The sequence below is a fragment of the Rhinichthys klamathensis genome, unplaced genomic scaffold (assembly GCF_029890125.1).
Source record: "Rhinichthys klamathensis goyatoka isolate OS25496 unplaced genomic scaffold, OSU_Roscu_1.1 h1tg000120l_1, whole genome shotgun sequence".
In the NCBI taxonomy this organism is placed as follows: domain Eukaryota; kingdom Metazoa; phylum Chordata; class Actinopteri; order Cypriniformes; family Leuciscidae; genus Rhinichthys; species Rhinichthys klamathensis.
The window spans coordinates 637,581-651,386 of NW_026606657.1; the positions used below are offsets into that span (position 1 = coordinate 637,581).

A 13,806-nucleotide genomic window follows, 5' to 3' on the forward strand; every position below is an offset into this window, starting at 1 on the left:
ACACACAGCTCACCCTATCAAATTAATATGTGTAGACTGTAGTTTTGCCATGTGCTGAAATATGTTCTTTTTGTTTATCTTGTGTAGTTATTAAAGGGCACATAACACACAGTTTCTGTCAATCTCATGTTAACCTTGAGTACATATAAAGTAGTATTGCATCCTTCATATCTCCGAAGAGTCTTTAGTTTTATCAGATTTATAAAAGACAGATACTCTGTACCAATTCTTTCCGGAAACAGTCGAGCTCCTGGAGGCGGGCCGTGGGCGGAGCTAAAGAGCTTACGCGCTGATTGCCAACGAAACACAGACATTTCATGCAGTTTCACTCACCGGCTGCGGTTCCGATGACCGGGATCTTTTATCGCTGGGACCTCTCCATCTTACAGTTTCAAACGATCTGCAAATCCAGCGTCGAACTGGGCCTTGTTTATAAAACATTCGTCACCGAAATGCCGGGAACAAACAAACACACTTGCACAACTCCGTTGCTGCCCCGGAAAAACAAACTGCATCCACTGTTCCCTTACGCTGAGTTTTTGGAGAAGATGAACAAGGTTATCTTTCCCTCACAACCAAAAACACACTTCTTTTGGTGACATTGTTGATTTCGTGGTCTAAAAACAAAATGACATCTTTCTCGAGCAAGTCCTGCGCTGCCGACGACTTCCGTAACCCAGATAAAGCACGTTGATGGGCTTTGCTCTTGCTCTCGCTCTGGTTGATGTGTGCATGTGCTCTTCCAGGAGAAGTGCCCATACAAGGTAATTTGCCCTTTATGACGTCATACAGGGCCAAACTCGGGAAAAAAACTTTCCGAAACTTATACAAACCCTGAAGAAGTGTATTTGGCACAGAAATACTCCGTCATACGTCCAACTTGTTGTTTTTTTTGTTTTGTTTTTACTTTGGCCATTTTTTGCATGAGAATCCAACACTTTAACCGTGTAAGTAAGTCTGAATGCATGAAATAGCATTATACGTCCCCTTTAAGTAATGTAATATTTGAAGAAGGTTAAATAACATTTGCAGACCACCTTTGAGTAATTTTTATTTCAAATGTTGGCAGCGTTTGCTCATATTTGGCACGCCATAGCAACTATTCACAGCACTGTAGGATTGTGGTGCTGGTGCTGCTCTTTAGAAAATGTCAAAGCTAGTTGTCAGTTTTATAAGTTCATTTGATTCTTTTAGCATGAACTCTCTTCAAGTTTTCTTTAAAACTAGGGGTCATTTCAAAAGGGGAATGAACATTCAAATGGCAGCTGACTCAGGGCATCATTGGAAATGGTGTTCCTCGTCTGTGTCTTGCGTGGGAGTTTGTGTTGAACTTGTCATAAAGACTCAGTACAAAGCCACTAGATCAGGGAAGGGCTCTAAACTGTCATGTGCATTCATTTTTATGTCGAATATCACAGTTTTCAGACTTGATTATTACTTTTAGTTGGATCTTGAAATGATAGCATCTCTTAATGTTTCAAACAAGTGAGATTTATCAGCTGTGAGCAAGATAAAGCACAATAATCAGTGGGATTATGACAATGAATACGATTACCTGACCTAAACTGATACTATGAGCAACATATATGTCAGTAGGGAATGAGGAAAAAGATGTAGTGACCCAAAAATAAGAGTATAAAATCCTTAAATGTTTACTTTTCTGTTTTTATTTTTCATTTATGTGTAGGTCCAGAGCCCCATTTTACAAAGTTAAAACACTATCTCTCGCATTTAATTATATATATAAATAATAGAATATTATTACATTACAATAGTATTTTTATTAAATGTACTATATATATATATATATATATATATACGTTGTCCTAAATATTGTTTTTTTTAAGTTTTAGTTTGGCGGCTTCATCAAAGAAAGTTCCCTAAATGTTAGGGATCCTAGGTTAGCATCTGATGGTAATTTTTGTCTTAATTTTGGACCCTGCTGCTGAGATACAGTGTATTTCCAATTTGAGAGATTTGTATCCTGACAGTAACGCGCATGTAAATCAATGGGTTAATTTCAGCTGTTATTCCCTACAGTGCTGTGAATCCATATTAGAACGCACACATTTTCCTTCCTCTAAACAAGAAAAGTTTCCTGACACATGATGTTTCATAAATAAACTGTGCAAATTAGGTGAGGATAGCAGTTGGTAATGTGCGCTGTCATTAGCTCAGTGCTAGGCGTGGGCATCACTGATGGGGTGAGATGAGTGGGAAGGTCTGCTTTATTTATCCGTTTGGAATAAACACGGCTCTGGCAGCATCTACCATACAGCTGCGGTCAATGCAGTGTGTTAAACCCACGTGCCGTAACGGGACAAACACCCCTGCTTAAATATATCTCACCAAAATGCTTACACCTGCAAATACACACACATGTGCTGGCACACGCGGGTGTATCTGCCCTAGCATGTGCACACATCAGCTTCTGTCACCTCTCTCTCTGTCTTTCTCTCCCTCGCACATAAGCAAACAAAAACACAGGCAGAGTCGCCCCCTCACGCATCTGTGTCCATCTCTGCTCGACATGCTTACACAAGAATACTAGCATTCATATTCAGATATCCTCATGAAGATGAGCAGCTCACATTCACAGCTTTCTGCCGTCTCAGGAACCTCCTTTTGAAGTGCGGTGTAGCGGTGGCCCGTACGTTCATGTGGATTAATGAACCGCTCTTTTCAGCTAATGACCACTAAATCAAAGCACCACAGCTTGCTATTCAACAGCTTTCTGTTTTCATGTAAAGCCTGGATCAGTTTGAAACACTGAATCAATGTTCATCCATCTTTTTGATCGACTGACTACACAACTCTGGAATGCTTGATTCTGAATGGTCAGTCACAGCCTTTCTGTGATCAGATATTTTTTATAATATTGCCTCATTTCTTTATTTATATGCACACAGCCATACATATACAGTATAAGATGGATTATTTACAGTGAGCAGGTTTGCTTAATGTTGGTTGTGCTTGGGTTTATTTTATGATAATGACCATTCCTTATGTGCAATGAAAAACATGCATATTTTATATTTACGTTTAGAGCTGTTTGTCCATAAGGAAAAAAATGGAGATGTTGGTTAACCTGATGAAAGTGTTATTTTATTGTTTTTTAAAATACTATTATAGTGTTTATTCATATTTTGAATTGGCTTTTATTTTTATATATTTCACTTTAATTTTTAGTTTGTTTTAGTAATTTTTTTGTGTGCTTTTAATCATTTTATTATTATTTTTTAAAAACATTTCTATATAATTTTAATTTACATCTATTTCAGTTTTAGTGATTTTAGTACTTCAACTTATTTTATTTCAATTAGTTGCCAAGTTAACATTTCTAATTTTGGTTTAAATTGTTTTAATATTTATTTTGTCATTTTACGTCAAATTTATTTCAGTGAATGAAAACATTTTCCCCCAACTTTATTGTTTAAGGGTTGGTAGTTAGGGGATGTATATTGTAACATTAGTTGTTTTTGGAGCGTGACAGCATCTTGCTTCATTCACTTTCACTATATGGCAAAGAGAAGCACTAAAGTGGTCTTTTAAAAATATTCCTTTAATAGTCTTCCCATAACATCAAACATTTGAAAGGAAAAACAAGATTCCAGAAGGATTTTTAAGAGAGATTAATAGTAAAGCAGTGGGATTTGTGGCGTCTTGGAGCGTTGACTGAATTGCAGAACAACGGTTCATTGACTAGTGTTTGGCCTGGGAGAGATCTCACTCACCGGGGAAAATCACAACCCGATCTGTATCCTCATTGGGCTCAATTAGCACCTTCAGCTCCACTAATGGCTGCCAGAGAGCCTTTTAGTCTCCAGCCTGTTACTGACACTCCTCCCTGTCTGCAAATATAAAGTACGGTAGGCACACTTCTCAGGGAGTTAAAGATGCTCTTAGCACCCAGGTGTTTGTTAATTACTCATTCACATGCCTTATCGCTTAATGTCTGCACTCTCTCCAACTGTAACTGGAGATGCTAGCCTTGCGCAGCCTCAGATTTAACCAATGCATGCGTTACAAAGCAACCAAAAGTCATTGAGCACCCAGACTTTCAGAAATTGTGTAAAGCCAGCCACACCTGCTGTTTTAAGAAAACTCTCGTCATTCTTTTTTGTGTGTGATAAGGATCAGACAGTCCATGAATAATCCATGAATGTGCTGTCTGAGGTTCACAGTGTGTTCTAACCAGGAGCATCGTTTTCAACATTGTGCCTGTCCACGCTGAATGCAAATTGATGCATGACATGACAATCAAAGCCAGAGGGAACATAATGGATATTTATTATACAGCTGTTTTCATCAGGGCACTATCGATAGCTAGATAAATAAACTCTAGAGTGGAGCATTAGTTGAAAGATATTTTTTTCCTTGAAAGATTTACATGTCCTGTACCTGATATATATATCAAAATGAATCAATATTGAATTGAATTGAATCGAGATCAGAATTAAACCTACTCGCAAGCTTGTGATTTGAATTAGGGATGTCCCGATCAGGTTTTTTTGCCTCCGAGTCATTTGATTTTGAGTATCTGCCGATACCGAGTCCCGATCCGATACTTATATAATACATAAAAAAAGAATTGAGAAAAAAACAGATCCAGGATGTTCCTTATTTTTTATTTAATTCACCTTATTTTAACATTCAACAACTCTGTTAACAAATAGAGCACTTCTGTGAGGTAGCTTGAACAATCAAGTAATAAATAACATAAAATCTTCACTTTTGGACTTTAGTGCAACAGTAAATATAGAAAAAGTCTAATATAAAAACAAATAGCACCTCAACTTAAAATACCCGGCAGGCATGTAAACAAAAAATAAAAATGTTTTAAAAGTGTATAAAAAAATGAGAATATATATATACATTAGGGGTGTAACAGTTCACAAAATTTGCGGTTCGGTTTGATACGATACAGCAAAAAAGAAAGAAATGCCAGAGAAATTTCCTATTTATTAAAAGAAAAACTATTTTTAAATAAGTGTGAGTTTTCCTACATCTTGAAACTTTCAGGTTTATACATGGGGGTAATCTTTGAAAGATGAACAAATAATGTTTTGGTAATCACATTAAAAATAACATTTAAATATATATTTATATAATATTTGAGTTTTGAAGTGCAACATTAAATCCATGTTCATTCACGGCACAATGTTTCTCCTGGTTCCCACGTCAGCGCTGTTTGATCTAATAGAGATCTGCGGTTAATAACAGAGAAATGTGAATGCTTCTCACTAGATCTCGCAGCAATGTTACTACTTCAGTGGCGAATTCAAATGTTTTCTTCACTGGATCTCTTAGCGCTGTCACTTGATCTCGTGCTGCACAGATGTTGCTGGTCCGAACTGATAAATGGTCAGTTAAGCACAATATAATAAGTAGCGCAGTTTCGTTCCGCTTTCATTACGTTTGCCATTTGATGTTGCGCAACGTTGTGGTGATCGCGCCAGCGCGAATTTTGTCGGCAGGAAAAATGGTCCAAGGAATCGTTCGGTTTGTATGCGTACCGAACCGGAAGCCTCGTACCGAAACGGTTCAATAATTACGAATACATATACGTTACACCCCTAATTTACATATATCCGAGTCCTAATCGGGAGGTAACGTCCGATTCCGATCGAGTCTGAAACCACGTGATCGGGCCCGATTTCCGATCGCGTGATCGGATCGGGACATCCCTAATTTGAATCAAATCAAATTGAATCATGAAATTTGTGTCATCATCAAGCCCTAGTTTTTATTCCTGGGTTATGGCAAGGAACCACCCTCAATATGAAAATACCTGGTATGTTTTCATAAAAAATATTGGTGGAGTCTTTTGGCATTGAAGTGTGGTTTTTAATTTGCATGAATTGTATAATATTGCTGTCATAGAAGAGGTGATTTACAGCCCTTTGAAATGTCCCTTCAGTGGCCTGTTTTGTTGGCTGTAGATGTCAATAAGATGACGGATTAGTCCGATAACCATCTGGTTTTCTGTTGCAGGGCGGAGATGGTGCTTGGCAACATCATAAAGAAGAAAGGATGGAGGTATGTTCATTAACAGCATACAGCTTTTCATTTCCTTCGGCCGTCTCTTATCTTGTGCTGATAACTCGGCCCAGTGCCTCAGAGATTGTGCCACCGCAACCCAAGACAGGCAAAAGCATAAATTATTAAAGCCCTGTAGCCTGGTGCTATGTCCCATCTAGATATTGAATTATAGAGCAGTTGTGTGTGTGTTTGTTTGTTGTGCAGTTGATGTCCTGATGTATGTTTGTGTAATGTAGGAAGTTCATGGTTAATAGAAGCCCTTATTAAGATGTTTTAATTTAAAGCAGGGTGGGCTCTCACTGTTTCTGCATAATGAGATGAAGCGTAACTGAGCTCTCTGCTGGAAAGAGAGAGTGTGTGTGTGTGCGTGGTTGTGATGCTTAGTCATCCTGCTAGTCAGTGTGCATCAATATCAGGGCACACAACCCCTCACATAGCGTGTGTGTGTGTGTGGGGGGGGGGGGGGGGGTTTCTTGGTTATAGTTTGTGAGTGGAAGTGAGATAAATCTGATAGAACTACCTATATATATATATATATATAATGCATTTCATATATAAATGCAGCTTTACATAAAACCAGTAGATGTCTGTTGCATGTCCGTATTTACACAGCCAAGTAAACGTGTGTGTGTTTGTATGTACATTCATTCCTTTGAAATAAAAATTGTTACTCAGTTGTAATTATTTGCAACTTCTTAGTTGCTTCCTAAAAGCCTTTCAAAAAGTGTGACCTAATTTAAAATAATTGTCCTTTTTCTTTTTTGCAGACGCTCCAGTTTAGTCATTACAACCAAAATATTTTGGGGTGGAAAGTATGTATATTTATTATTTATTATAAAATGAATAATGGTATGATATAGAGCTGCATGATTCTGGTTAAATTGAGAATCAAGATTTTTTTATTTCAAACAGAGATCACGATTCTCCCACGATTCTGAACAAACAACTAAACAAGATAACATGTAATCTACCATTGGTTCTGACAAAATGTTAATTGCTGCAGTCTATTTAAAAATGTTAAATAAATGTGAATTAATTTTTTTAAGAAAATCGGTTTGAATGATTGATTCAATGACTCCCTCATAAAGACTTCACTTGTTTCATTACTGCATGAATCAGCATTTTTGAACAAATCTCTTGGCTGAATTATTCAATGACAAACCATTTTTTTATTAGTAACTTGTTGCCACCTAGTGGTGGAACTTCACCTAGTGAAGCAGTGATTTGCTCTATTATGATCGCTTCCATAGACATCAGTGTTTATATCTGAACTATAAACTTTTATCCCAGTACTTCTGTGATAATTTGAATATTTGTAACAGAAATATTGATACTGTGTGACCGTTTGTGAAGCCGTTTCCTAAACATGATAACCGCTTTCTCTGCGGTAACGGCAACGCAGATTTTAATGTTCTGTTGTGATTTTGTCAAAGGTTTAATAGACACAGGCGAATCATAGTTATTTAGGAATGAAATTGTTGGGTTTTTAATCGAGATCGTGATCTTTTAATGATCAATCGTGCAGCTCTAGTATGATACAAATAATACTTTTGAAACTTTGAAGTTCAGGAGTTATAATTTTCACTTATGAATTCTTGATTAAATGGGTAATGTACCTCTATTAGTTTCGGTAAACAACACTTAAATCTTTGAAATAGAGTGTTATATTTTGCATTGAATAAAATATCATGTCCTCAGTTCTAATATCAAACCAAGTAATGTCTTTTTAATATAATTTACTAAAGATGGCATCAATGATAATTGCATAACAGTACATATCCTGTTGTTTTCTAGAGCAGAGACAGAGAGAGGACTGTCAAGAAAACACATTATAGAAGGTGAGTAGACCACAAATCATATGCATTAGCAGTAGTTGGCAGAACTGGTTTAATTGTGTGCTGGATTGATTTGAGTGACTCTTCTGTAGGTTTAAAGGCATCATTGGAGAGATTGCAGTTAGAATATGTGGATGTAGTGTTTGCAAACAGACCAGACCCCAACACACCCATGGAAGGTACATCTCAATCTCAATTCATTTGTTCTACTGTTTGTGTTCCAGATATAATTGATTCCTCAAATCATGTGTCTTTTTGAGGAGAGGTGATTACAATATTAAAAATAAAGGTTTTTTTATTGGCATCTGTGGTTCCATCCATAAAACCTTTCCATTCCACAAACGTTCTTTTTAAGAACTGGTCAATGAAAGGATTTTTTTTTTTTTCTGTGTGGAAAAAACCCTTTTGCAACCTTTATTTTTAATTGTATATCCAAGTTTATACAAAATTAGATGCTACTTTGTGGTGCTCACTTTTAAAATGCAACCGTTTGTAAGTCGCCAAACTAAATTAAATCTCAACCAATGTTTTAAGGTGAAGGGGTGGCTGCTCTTTTAATAACCAAGACAAAGATGTTATTTGATCTTCTTTTATTAGCCTAGTTGCCCTTTAGAAAGTTCACAGTTCAATGGTTGAAACACAAACAGCTCGGGGGTCTGCAGACATCTGCTGTTCTTGTCATGAAAGAGCTCGACATTCAGTAGTCAGTTTCTTTCTCTCGCTTTCAGACAGATCTCATTTAGTCAAGCGAGAGCAGTAAATGACTGTCTAGCTCATAAGACTGATGTTTGACCATCGCTGGCCTGGGTTATTAGGTACCCAGCCCTCATTCGAAGCTTTGTTTCTTTGAGCCGAGATTCATATTGACCCGAAGCACGAGTTGTTTATTTTGTCTCACATATATTGATTAAATTCTCCAGGCTCAAGAAGCGATTTATCATTTTAACTCCCCAACCTTGCATTAATCGAGCTTCTTTTCTTTTTCTTGTTAATATTTCACACGTTCATCCAAAGTGACGCATTCTAATGGCACCGTGACATGATGTATTGTGCGGTAAATCTCTGAAAATCTGCCGTCTGATTGGCAGAAACGGTGCGGGCGATGACGCATGTGATCAATCAGGGAATGGCGATGTACTGGGGCACGTCACGCTGGAGTCCGATGGAAATCATGGTGAGTCACAGTCTCCTAACTTTTAGATGCTCACACCCCTGTAATCAGCATCACCACCGACTGCTTTTGTTCCCGAAGAGCCTTTCAAAAGAGCTCTTTAAACGCTTGTTCAATCTAAAGATGCTTCTGTTTAAATAGGTGCTGTCAGTGAGGTAGTCTAAACTTACATACAGGGTGTATCGGAGACCTAAAATAGCACCACAACGAGTCAGACCAACAGTTTCACAGTGACGATGTTAAACGACGCTCTGTTCATGTTCAGTGACGCCTCGTCAGTCAACTCGAGTCACTGTCCAGTGTTATTTTATATACTGTAGTTTTTGTTACTTTAAAAATTAGATTTTTTTTGGTTTTATTTTAAATTTAAAGTTTTTTGACATTTTATAAAATGGTTAAATAGTTATGTATGTAGTATAAAAACATTTCCACAAAAGAGATTGCTAATAGTGGTTAGAAGTAAAGAAAAATGGAGAGAATAAAGTTATAAAGTGCCACTGTGATAGTAGACCAAGAGATGTGAGCGAGGTGTCACTTTAAAAATTTCATTTGCTACTGTATCTTACAGATCAATGGCATTAATATGGGTCTTCTATTTTTGATTCTAGTGATTTTGTTAATGAATTAATAAATCATTCATGATTCTTTCAATCTTAATTAATTTCCAGTGTAGTCTATGATTTGTCAAGTCCAGGCTGTTAAGACTTGACAATTATTTAGACATTAGATTCAAAGAACTATGGGCCTATTAAGTGTTTTGTTTGTGAATCAGATTCATAGACCTGGCTCATAAGAGTCATTTATGTTTGAATGGGATTCGAATAACTTTCTCATAAGTTAAGAGTAATTTGTTTATGACTCAGACTATAAATGCCTGATATCTATTTGTTGTCTTTGTATTATTTCTTTAAGGCGAGACAGGCAAAAACATCGTTTTTTTTTTCACTGGCCAATTTTGAGATTTTGGGCTATTTGTCTTCAATAACATGTCTTCTTTCAGACTTGTGGTGAAATTTTTTCCAAAATACACATTTAGGTCTTTATTTTACTACACTTTGTCTGTTTGCGTCTGTAGATTTCTCCTAAATTCAACAAATAGTTGTCGTTCTAAATCAACATGATCGCGATCTGCACCCTGTCATCGCATACACCATTGGAAAGCTCTCTCTCTCTCTCTCTCTCTCTCTCTCTCTCTCTCTCTCTCTCTCTCTCTCTCTCTCTCTCTCTCACACACCGTTGGAAAGCGCTCTCTCTCTCTCTCTCTCTCTCTCACACACCGTTGGAAAGCGCTCTCTCTCTCTCTCTCTCGCACATTGTTGTCGGATCCAAATATGGTCATTTCCTTTTTATCAGCCACCAATCGTGAAAGTACAATGAGCATTTAACTCTAAAACCGAAATCTCATTGGCTGATGTCAATTTCTGACAACGTGATTCGTTCAGATGCATCACGTGACGTGCTCTGACATTTAGATGTGTGTTTTTGACACTTTTTCTGTTCAGTTGAAGGCCATAAATGCTGTGTTATAAGTTGTAATGTGATTTAGGTGGTTTGTTTTGTTGTTGCTAATGATTTGATAATATTATTGTGTCTGTAAATAGTTGTTTCCACTAAAAAAAGTATGAATTTTTACATTACAAATCTTTAAATGCTGTTTTCTCAAAATGAGTTTTTTGCCATTCTCCAGTAGAAACATCTCAGCCTGTGTAGCACCTATGTACACCAAACTTTCCAGTTATACACTTAGCAGTATTCTGAAGATATTTTCAGAGGGATTTGTTTATAAATCATTCCTGGCCTGATTTATGTGACATTTTAATAAAAAAAATATGGCGAGAATTGATTCTCTAAGGCTATGGACAGTATATTTTTATTTCCTAGGTAATGAAAGCATATATCCTGAAATCCCTCTGAAATAATTTTTTCATCTCGTGTGTAAACAAAATGAAAAAATAATTTTGCACCTGGCTTTATCATATGTTCAGATCTATCTACCGAAAATATATGCAAAATAATGCATATTTAATGAGATAATGCCTAATTTGGACAATTAAACATACAAATTTCAAAAACTTGTAATACATTTTTTTTTATATACTTGTGTAAGTAATCAACTGAGAACATTTCATGGTGATATCTATTATTTAAAAATTTTACCCTATTCATCTGTAGTGTCTCGCCTTGAGGGCTTTTCTCCCCCATTGCATTCAATTTAGACTAAAAACGTACAATTTATGTTTTATAGTTCAGTTTCAATAAATGGTCCGGGTGGACTGGGGAGGGAGGTTTGAGTTTTGTAACTCACTTAACACAAAAGAACGAGAAAAATATATTTTTTCTGTTATATGACGAGGTTATTTGCACTGCATTCATGCTTTCAGAACACTAACCTTATCATTTGACTCATGTTTTGTAGGAAGCATATTCTGTGGCCCGACAGTTCAACCAGATTCCACCAATCTGCGAACAATCAGAATATCACATGTTCCAGAGGGAGAAAGTGGAGGTGCAGCTTCCTGAACTCTTCCATAAGATCGGTCAGTGATGCTGCTGTCTGTCGAGCCCAGAGAAACAGCGTACAGACAACAACAAACGTACCGTTTCAAAATGGTTTCGACCTGTCTTCTCAGGTGTGGGTGCGATGACATGGTCTCCGCTGGCCTGTGGGATAATCTCAGGGAAATACGACAGCGGGGTGCCAGCATACTCTCGTGCCTCACTGAAGGTACTGCATATCCCATGAGTCTCTCTGTGTCCTCCTCTTCCTGGTCCTCTGGAAACATTAGTGACCTCATATGTGATTCCTTTGTGTTTGGTGTTCTAATGTGGATGTGTTCCGTGTGTTCCAGGTTCTATAGTTGGGTGTTTTCCTGTAGATGTGTTTGTTGTTGATGGCATGAATCCACACGCCTGATCTTCAACATTTCTTTCTTTATGTGAATGAGTTTCTATGATAACTCTGAGGAGGATTGGCACTTGTTTTATCTGTGTATCCATCTCTTTCAAGCACACTAAACCACACACACACACAAGTGCACATTAAAATCACCCATTTCCCGAGCTGTATGTTGGCGTAGTCGCATGTTTTGGCTAATTGGTGTTTTTGTGACCCATCATCTTCCTCCTGTAGTCTTGTGTCACACTGTTAAACATTCCTGATTTCTTGTTACCTCTGTGTAACGTACATGTGGATTGACACTTGACTATAACAGAACCGTGCTGGTGGTCTGAACAGTGATGGGTCCGTTTGACTCGGAGACCCATGAGTGTTTAGATCACTAGACCACACTGGTCCTTTTCCACTGTTAATTAATATTTACTAATGATGGACCTGAACCTGGATTATTTATCCTGGTCTAGCACACGCACAAACATTTGCTTTTTGCTATTTGGTACAAATTATCCTCTAATTAGTTTGTACTTTAAAGTCAACATGAAGTAAAAATGTACTAATTTCAGACATTTACTCATAACTCAACTTCATTTTTTTTTTTATCATCAATAACTTGCTTTGCCTCTGAAATGACATTCCTTTATGACTGACGTGACCCAGTCCAGGCAGACTATTTGTTATTAATTTGGCTAACCAATAGCCAAGTAGCTATTTAGTATATTTCAGTGTCATTTTAGCATTATTTATATAATATTTTTGTATTTATGCTGTACGATCTGTAGATTTTTATTTTATTTTGAATTAGCTTTTATTTTTATATTTTTTGTTTTCATTGTAATTTTTGTTTTAGTTTGTTTCATTTTTATTACTTTCTTTAATGTTCCTTTTTAGCTTTTATTTTATTTTATTTTTTTTAAATTGTACTTCAACTTATTTCAGTTAGTTGTAAAGGCAGCACAAAGTTATATTTACATTTTATTTTATTTAAGCTTTATTTCAATTAGCAAAAACATTTTTTAATAGTTTTTGTTACAATAACAACACTGCTCTGTTCCCTTTCGTTGTCACTCCGAGTTCCGTCGGATGACGACGAATGGGGGGGGGGGGGTTTCGCTTAGAAGCCAATCAACTTCAAATACTTCAAAACGAGCCAATGGCAAAGAAATGCCATGGGTCTGCGGAATTTGCATAGCGTAACTCCGCCTCACCTCGTGAGTATATAAGGAGAACGCTGGCAGCAAACCGGCATGTTTTCGCTTTGGAGCCAAGTTAATCCTTCGTTCCACAAGCCATTCCTGAAATTGTCAGTTCTTCAAACGAGCAAGATTATCTGGTGTTGGTGTGACGGCGATCTTCGGCGAGCGCGCACTTCCTGCTTATCTGTCTGTGGTTCGACAGCGAGTGTGTTTCTCCCCGAGCGCTTCAACACAATCAGGTTTCTTTTTCTCACAAAAGAGCTTGCACGTGGCACGTCTTTTTAAAGATGCCTCGCCCGTGCACTTCTGGTTGCGGTAGGCTGGTTGACGACTCTGATGGGCACGGGTGCTGCATAGTGTGTTTGGGCATTGATCACGCTAGAGCAGCACTCGTGGATGACTCATGTTCTCTCTGTGGGAACATGACCATCGCAGCATTACGGTCAAGACTCGGTGATCTCGCAAGAGTGAGGGTCCCCTCATCCACACCCCGATCTACTGACTCTAGAAATAGAGCTAGTACTTCGGCTGGTGGCCAGGGTGATCTGAGGGTGACGGTTTGGAACCAAGCGCCGACTATCAGTCCGTGCCCAGCCGCACCCTCTCCAATGCTGCAACCCGTGAGTGTTCAGGGGATTCCGGCGAGATCATCTTCGGGTGTCCCGCGGG

At 37.6% G+C, this 13,806-nt stretch overlaps 1 protein-coding gene across 6 annotated transcripts in view; it reads left to right on the forward strand.

Annotated features, from left to right (window-relative positions):
• Window positions 1-13,806, forward strand: part of kcnab2a (potassium voltage-gated channel subfamily A regulatory beta subunit 2a) — a 90,276-nt gene that overhangs the window by 65,901 nt on the left and 10,569 nt on the right. For 5 of the 6 annotated variants that reach the window (XR_008807478.1, XM_056255328.1, XM_056255329.1 and 2 more), the window contains 7 exons: window positions 5,995-6,039; window positions 6,810-6,854; window positions 7,837-7,880; window positions 7,970-8,056; window positions 8,966-9,051; window positions 11,465-11,585; window positions 11,679-11,773. Coding sequence is in view for 5 of the 6 variants with exons in the window: in XM_056255328.1 (XP_056111303.1) it covers window positions 5,995-6,039; window positions 6,810-6,854; window positions 7,837-7,880; window positions 7,970-8,056; window positions 8,966-9,051; window positions 11,465-11,585; window positions 11,679-11,773 (523 nt within the window). In the remaining variant the exon portion in view is untranslated. Of the gene's footprint in view, window positions 1-5,994; window positions 6,040-6,809; window positions 6,855-7,836; window positions 7,881-7,969; window positions 8,057-8,965; window positions 9,052-11,464; window positions 11,586-11,678; window positions 11,774-11,897; window positions 12,141-13,806 lie in introns of those variants that run through there. The other variant, XM_056255330.1, reaches the window with a different exon arrangement.